The sequence below is a fragment of the Salvelinus sp. IW2-2015 genome, unplaced genomic scaffold, assembly GCF_002910315.2.
Source record: "Salvelinus sp. IW2-2015 unplaced genomic scaffold, ASM291031v2 Un_scaffold6758, whole genome shotgun sequence".
Taxonomy (NCBI): domain Eukaryota; kingdom Metazoa; phylum Chordata; class Actinopteri; order Salmoniformes; family Salmonidae; genus Salvelinus; species Salvelinus sp. IW2-2015.
The window spans coordinates 17,075-25,479 of NW_019948020.1; the positions used below are offsets into that span (position 1 = coordinate 17,075).

General features: G+C 46.1%; 1 protein-coding gene across 1 annotated transcript; it reads left to right on the forward strand.

Moving 5' to 3' along the window:
* Nucleotides 1-4,577: 4,577 nt before the first annotated feature.
* cyp21a2 (cytochrome P450, family 21, subfamily A, polypeptide 2) lies at nt 4,578-7,329 on the forward strand. Its single transcript, XM_024145104.2, is given in 6 exon segments — nt 4,578-4,744; nt 5,402-5,608; nt 5,759-5,848; nt 6,118-6,144; nt 6,147-6,268; nt 7,184-7,329. Coding segments are annotated over 6 exon segments (702 nt in total). The 5' UTR covers nt 4,578-4,611; the 3' UTR covers nt 7,307-7,329.
* The last annotated feature ends 1,076 nt before the right edge of the window (nt 7,330-8,405 follow it).

Below are 8,405 nucleotides of genomic sequence, written 5' to 3' on the forward strand. Positions count from 1 at the left end.
TGGAGATGGGTTTTTAGTAACTCAACTATGTGAGTGGTTGTGTGTGACTGACATCATAGGAACGTTGTCAATCTACTAAATTATTCTTCAGGTGTTGTCAGGTTACTCATCACATGTGTAGTTCACCAGACCACTGTGACTGACATCATAGAAGTTGTCAATCTACTAAAATTGTTCTTTAGGTGTTGCCAAGGTTATCATCCCATGTGTAGCTCACCTGTGCTATACATGCTTATTTCACATATTTCAGTTCTGTTCACAGATATAGTATTTTTGTGAACTGATTTGAAATATTTAGACAAGAAGAGAGAGAGTGCAGGAGATGGCCTCGGACAGGTTAGTATCAGTAATAAGATGATGAAATCATCATTACTAAACACATTTCAGTTGACAGTTATGCAATATGACACCCACACCCGGCTGTGTCCTAATGGCACCTATTCCTATGTAGTCACTACTTTTGACCAGGGCTATAGGGAATAGGGTGTCATTTGGGACACCAGTTTCAAACCCACCTACAAAACTGAGGCTATACACCTGGTGTGTTTCTGTCACCATCAGCCTTTTCAATCAGTGACAATCTAACACAATCTAATTCACCTTCCTCCTTCTCAATAGGCATTTAGTTCCTGATCTAACAACTCAGCACATCTGCTCTTGAAATGTCCATTATCAACGATTCACAGGAAAGAAGATGAGTCGATATGGAGCTCAAACCTCCGTGAGGTCTCTACACTGCAGCATCCAGGGGAAGATAACATAGAAGCTATTGCTTGTCACGTTTACCACAGAAGCACCGACTGAGTGTGTACAACTATTGAACAGACATTTGCAGCAGATGGCTTCAGTCACAAAGCTCAGCATTCTCTGGCCGTTGATGCCTATGAAGTGAAAGAACAAGGTGAAGAATCCTCCTTTTCCACGACTCCTGTGAGTGAAGACTACTGGTTGATCACCAAGATCCTCAGCTGAGAGAGTCTGCTGCTGTGAATACTCTAACCTTCACCTGATAATTAACCCTGGATGCAGACTTATGGGATCGTCTAAAAGCTATATGTGAATCTGAGGAACAATTCTTATCTCCAGATCACACACCTCACTCAGTCAGACTCTGGCGTTACAAGGTGGGGTGCTGGACAAATGGCACAGGGTCCAAACAGAAAGAACATAGACCTACCGTTTGCAGAACTACGGCAAGAAGCCAGTTGTGCATTTATCCAGTTAGGAGAGACAGTAGACCTGTTGTGTGGACGGCAAGGGGTGGTGACATGTGACCGTCGCGGTGGTTATATTTGAAATTTGGGACAAATTTAGTTCCCTAGCACTTTCTTGGAGACGAAATGGAATGGCAAATGGTTGAGAACAGCTCCCAACTACGTATCACCACTTCACCCTGAGGACAAGATATCTTTTGTTTTAATGGTCTGGAGCCCAGCAATGTGTTTACTGGAGTTGATGGAAGTGAGGCCTGAGGCAATGTATTCTCTTGCTCACTGGGAGAAAATGCAGTGCATGCTTGCTTTAACACTGACCCCAGTGGAGAAGAGTTGTATACTGGCAGATTTAGAGTTACAACAGCCGTGTGAAAACACTCTGAGGAAAAACCTCACTGGCCAGGGAAACAAATGTACATGGTGGATGGAAGAGTGTCAGGGAATTACACCTGGTCATCCATCACTGATGCTACCCACACAGGCTTTGTATATGTTTAGGGGTTTCAGGATTCTTCAATGCTGTGACTGCTGTGTGCTGCAAGTCCGAGTCCACAAAGGTTCTTCCAAGGGAGAGAAGCGCTCTCGGCTGTAACGCTGATTCACTCAGCCTCTGAGGTTGTATGGTACAGACAGAGTTCTGCCCAGAGGGAAGAGAAGCTGCTCTCAGCTGTACGCTGTCTCCCTCAGCCTGCTGAGGTTGTATGGTACAGACAGAGTTCTGCCCAGAGGGAAGGGAAGCTGCTCTCAGCTGTAACGCTGTTCTACTCAGCCTGCTGAGGTTGTATGGTACAACAGAGTTCTGCCCAGAGGGAGAGAAGCCGCTCTCAGCTGTAACGCTGATCTCCCTCAGCCTGCTGAGGTTGTATGGTACAGACAGAGTTCTGCCAGAGGGAAGGAAGCTGCTCTCGGCTGTAAGCTGATCTCACTCAGCTGCTGAGGTTGTATGGTAACGACAGAGTTCTGCCCAGAGGGAAGAGAAGCTGCTCTCAGCTGAAATGCTGATCTCACTCAGCCTGCTGAGGTTGTATGGTACGACAGAGTTCTGCCAGAGGGAAGAGAAGCTTGCCTTCAGCTGTAATGCTGATCTCACTCAGCCTGCTGAGGTTGTATGTACAGACAGAGTTCTGCCCAGAGGGAGGGAAGCTGCTCTCGGCTGTAACGCTGATCTACTCAGCCTGCTGAGGTTGTAATGGTACAGACAGAGTTCTGCCAGAGGGAAGGGAAGTGCTCTCGGTGTAACGCTGATCTCCACTCAGCTTGAGTTGTATGGTACAGGACAGAGCGCTCTGGTGGACGAGTTATCAGGACCACAAAACATACTGTATGTCTGCCAACGCGAGAAATGATTGAGGATATGGAGGGCTGAATGAACGCATCTAGTTCTCACTCTCTTTGGTGCTCTCTAACGTCTCACTGGAGGACAGTGGGAAGTACTAGTGTGCTGTCATCTATGAAGATGGTGTGGTGTGTCATGACTAAGACCCATCTGATTTACGTTGAGGAGAGATCCTTTTGTTGTCGATTCCACTTTCTATGCAGTGTTCTCGTCATTGCTGGGCTGTGTTCTGCTGGGGATGGTCTGCACTGTGATCACTGTGAACATGAAGACCACGAGAAGAGCTGTGCGTCTCTACAGACTCTGAGGACTGCAGCCAGAACAGGGACACAGCAATGGAGAGGACGAGGGAGGGAGAGAGAGAGGAAAGGGAAGAGAGGCAGGAGAGGAAGAGAGAGGGAAAGGACAGAGAGTGAGGAAAGTGGAGTTATGAGAGAGAGAGAAGGGGAGGAAGATAGAGGGGAGGATGAGAGAGGGAGAAAGAGAGAGGGGAGGATGAGAAGAGGGGAGAAAGGAGAGGGGCGCGAAGAGAGAGGGGAGGAAGAAAGAGGGAAGGAAGAGAGAGGGGAGGAAGAGAGAGGGAAGGATAGAGAGGGGAGAAAGAGAGAGTGGAGAAAGAGAGGGAGAGAGAGGGAGAAGAAGAGGGGGGAGAGGAGAGGGGAGGATGAGAGAGGGAGAAAGAAGAGGGGGCGAAAGAGAGAGGGGAGAGAAAGAGGAGGAAGAGAGAGGGATAGGAAGAGAGAGGGAAGGATGAGAGAGGGGAGTAAGAGAGAGTGGAGGAAGAGAGAGGAGAGAGGGGGGAGAAGAGAGAGGGGAGAAGAGAGAGGGGGAGCGAATAGAGAGGGGAGGAAGAGAGAGGGAGGAAGGAAGAGGGGAGGGAGGAAGAGGTGAAGAGAGAAGGGAGGAAAGAGAGAGGGAGGAAGAGAGAGGGGAGGAAGAGAGAGAGGAGGAAGAGAGAGGAGAGAAAGAGAGAGAGGAGGAAGAGAGAGGGGAGGAAGAGAGAGGTGAGGAAGAGAGAAGGGAGGAAGAGAGAGGACAGGATAGAGTTATGAGAGAGAGAAAGAGAGAGGGGAAGGGAAGAGAGAGGATAGGATAGAGTTATGAGACAGGGGAGAGAAGAGAGAGGACAGGATAGTTATAAGAGAGGGGAGAGAGGGGAGGAATAGATTATGAGACAGGGAGGATGAGATAGGACAGGATAGAGTTATGAGAGAAGGGAGGGAGAGAGAGGACAGGATAGAGTTAGAGAGAGGGAGAGAAGAGAGTGGGGAGGATAGAGTTATGAGACAGGGGAGGATGAGATAGGACAGGATAGAGTTATGAGAGAGGGGAGGGAAGAGAGAGGACAGGATAGAGTTATGAAGACAGGGAGGGAAGAGAGAGGACAGGATAGAGTTATGAGAGAGGGGAGGGAGAGAGAGACAGGATAGGATAGAGTTATGAGACAGGGGAGGGAAGAGAGAGCAGATCATTCTCAAAACTCAAATGAAAACATTTCTTTTTCAAATTGCCTTGAATGATTCCTATTAATATTTTGCAATGTGATACTTTGGTCCCATCTTTTGACTTCTATGTGAACTCATGCTGTATAGGTTCCACCTCTGTTCCTATCTGAGTCTCTCCAGCAAAGTAAACATCATCCTCTTCTAAAATCACATGTCCTTCAGAAAGACCCTGCCTTGGTGCAACCTAACCTCGGCTGACCAAAGGACTTCAATCATCCTCCAACTTGGAGCCATATTTCCACCCAGTTGCACCATGAGAACAAGCCAAAGACCTTCAGTGGTTTGGTGTGTCAGGTCAACATGTTACTGAGATATCCAAGGATATCGGTCGTCGTAGTTTCTCCGCTGTTGTTTTTTTCCACCATATAAATACATTGAAATAATAGTTGGTTATCCAGAGGGTCAAGACAAGACAATATTTACCCATCCTTGAGCAGGACCATGCCAACACTGAAGAGGGCACATGCAGGGTCTGTGAGGAGTCTGTATAAAAGGGAAGACCAGAGTGAAAGGTGATTTTGGGGGGACAAGGAGAGTGAGACTTAAAGCCTGCATAATGACAGCGTATGTGTCAGTGGTGAGTGTAGGTGCTGTGGTCATRCTTACACTGTTATGGATCCTGCTCATCTACCGCCCTGGAAAAGGAGACAAAGTTACACAGGGAGAACCCAATGGATGTCAGTCAGCAGGTAATCAATACAATGCTCTTTCTTCCTTTATGTACTGTACAGTCTATGTCCTACAGGTAAAGGGCCAATTAGCTGTTGAAACACAGACAAAGCCCTCTCCCCATCACTGTTTCGCTATAAAGCTGAGAGATGTGGCTGGAGAAATGTMATCTCTCTCAAATTCATAGACAGAGCTATCCATAATATCAACATGATAGTTGTAACCATGTTTTGACGCTCTACAGTGTTTGTTGACATTTACTTTGTTTACAAACACCGGAGTAAAACAATCTAATATTTTGGTGATGGGGAACAACAGTGGAACTAAGCTCATTAAGGCATTTATAAGTTATATTCTTTAAGAATCAATGGGCACATTTCCTTAATATCATACATATCATGGCTGTAGCAACTGCTGATTGGTCCTTCAAGGGTCTAGGACAATCTATGACAGTCTGTTCAACCATCTATATCAAAAGCTGCTTTACCTGGAACTCCGCTTATCATTAGATTATAGGCTATGAATAGGCCTTATGTAAACCTCAATGTAAACGGTAATAGGACAAGTCATTTTCCATATGGGCACGTGGCTTCGCTTGATTAGCAATGGTCAACAGTAACATTATGAAGAGAATGACAACCAACTTTCCCTTTGTGTACCTACTGTATGTTATCCAGCTCCTCCATCCCAAGCTGTTGGGTCTAGACTTCTGCACTCTTTCTATCAGTTCTTTCCCCGTTCTCTCTCTCCCTCTCTCCCTGGCCCTCTCTCTCTCCCTCTGCTGGGCAACATGCTGGAGCTGGCACACGACCACCTGCCCAGTCACCTGACCTCCCTGGCACGTCGCTATGGCAACATCTACCGCCTCAAGTGTGGCAACACCAGTAATGAAGTCACTTCCAACCAAGTGACTCAAGTTAACTCTGTTTGAAGACAGTTAGAATAGTTGTTGATACATGTAACATCCTCAGTATGTGAACGGTTTCAGTATTACAGTACGTTTGTCTTGACTCTGTATTTTGTGTTTGCTGCAGCCATGGTGGTATTAAACAGTGGTGACATCATCAGAGAAGCCTTGGTGAAGAAATGGTCTGACTTTGCTGGGAGACCACATTCTTACACCGGTAAAGAACACGTTACTAGAACCACCCGAGTATTCCCAGCAACCATCACTCACTTCTGTTACTCTGAGCCAACAGTGCTTTTGATTCAAATGATTTACCCTTCACCTCACTCTCTTTCTTCGCCCTACATTTCGCCCCACCCTCCCTCATCGCTCCCTCCATCTCTCCCTACCTACCTCCCTCTCTCTCTCTGTCTCTACCCCCTCCCTCTCTCCCTCTGTCTCTCTCTCTACACCCCCTCCCTCCTCCCTACCTGTCTCTCAGGAGAGTGGTGTCAGGGGGAGGCCGCTCCATCTCTCTGGGGACTACAGTGAGAGTGGATGGAGGGCCCATCGCCGTCTGGCCCATAATGCACTGCAACGCTGCTCCCAGCAGTCGCTCCACAGGGTCATCCAGAAACAGGCCCTCCACCTGAGACAAGTAGAGATGAAACACATGACAGTTCTAAACTTGTTTTCGCTTTGTCATTATGGGCTAGTGTGTGTAGATTGATCAGATGTGTATTTATTTAGATTAAGGCTGTAACGTAACAACATTTGGAAAAAGAGAAAGGGTCKGAATACTTTCAGAATGACCTGTATATGTACAAATTCATTGTTTTACACAATATTTTAAAACATTTGATCGGTTTCTCAAAGGAAAGCTTCCCTGACCAAGATGGATGATTGTTTGTCATGTTGCTAGGATCCTAATCTGGGTTAAACCAGAACTAAAATCTTTTGTAATTTGTTCAGATGCTTGATTAGGTTCTGGGGGTAAGCCTGTTAGAAATAAAGATTTCCGGTTTGTGAAGTATCCACCCTCACAAAAATAATCTCTCAGCTTCAGCGTTCTAGTTCTATATGTAATTATATGGTTGTATGCTCCTGCAATGTTTACTCCACGAAGACCTTCGACCTTTCTGGGGGTCAAAACATTGTAATGAACTATAATGGAGCATACACCAATGTGCAGGTATTTCGAACCCTTGCACAGAACACAGAACACTTTCTCTACCAAGGGAGGGAACAGCAGCATGGAACAAATACACTGTGTTCTGAGAAGGAATGTAAACCAGCATGTACCAGTACACTGACTGACTCAACTGGAGATTACACAATGCAACACAACCTCAGCARCATGCCAACCACAACTTAATGATGTATCACGTGTTGTACTTCTTGTTTGTGGCCCTGTGTAATGACGATGTAGTGGTTTCAAATTGAAAAAGTTACAGCCCAAAAAAAGTTGAAGTGACAAGTCAGCGGGGTAACTCATCTTSTTAAGTGGAGGCGATGGATATKTMGTTTACAGTGAGGGAGTTTATATSTGAATATGTAACCTGTGATCCATCAGGTGCTGCTGGACTATAACGGCAGAGCTRCGSATCTCTCGGAGGACTTCACTGTAGCAGCCAGTAACGTCATCACCACACTGGCCTTTGGGAAAGAGGTGAGGATCACACCTGGGTTCAAATAGTATGTGTTGTCTGCGCTTGATTGAGCTTGCCTGGCACAACGGAACCAATGGAACAGTCCCCAAAAAAGAAACCACACCCATTTGATCTGGCTGCTCCAGGCAGGCTCAATCAAGTATTTGGAAGAAAACCAACACTATTGAAGCCGGCTATCTGTCAGTACTCTGAGTCTGTACAGTGTATACCCCAGGAGTGGCACCCTGTTCCCTATATAGTGCACTACTTGGGCTTTGGTGAAAATGTAGTGCACTATATAGGGAATAGGGTGTTATTTGGGACATAACCCAGAATTAGAATGAAGAGAGACACCAGGTTTGGCCAAGGGATAACCATGACGGAAATATAGTCATGTATTTTTTTAACCACTGCGTGGGTAAGCTATCTAAAGGCAGAGACACGATAAGCAGTTATATATCACAGTTGGAAAATTGAACCCGGCTGGTTATCTAGTGGGGTTGGTGATCAAATCAAATCAAATCAAATTGAATTTGTCACATGTGCCGAATACAACAGGTGTAGACTTTACAGTGAAATGCATACGTACAAGCCCTTAACCAACAATGCAGTTTTAAGAAAAATACATAAAAAAATTAAAGTAACAAATCATTAAAGAGCAGCAGTAAAATAACAGTAGTGAGACTATATACAGGGGGTACCGGTACAGTCAATGTGTGGGAGAACCAGTTAGTCGAGGTAATTGAGGTAATATGTACATGTAGGTAGAGTTATTAAAGTGACTATGCATAGATAATAACAGAGAGTAGCAGCAGTGTCAAAGAGCAATGCAAATAGTTTTGTTAGTCAGTTGATTAGATGTTCAGGAGTCTTATGGCTTGGGGGTAAAAGCTGTTGAGAAGCATCTTGGATCTAGACTTGGCGCTCCAGTACCGCTTGCCATGCGGTAGCAGCGAGAACAGTCTATTACCATGGGTGGCTGGAGCCTTTGACAATTTCCAGGGCTTTCCTCTGACACCGCCTGGTATAGAGGTCCTGGATGGCAGGAAGCTTGGCCCCAGTGTTGTACTGGGCTGTACGGACTACTCTCTGTAGTACCTTGCGGTCGGAGGCCGAACAGTTGCCATACCAGGCAGTGATGCAACC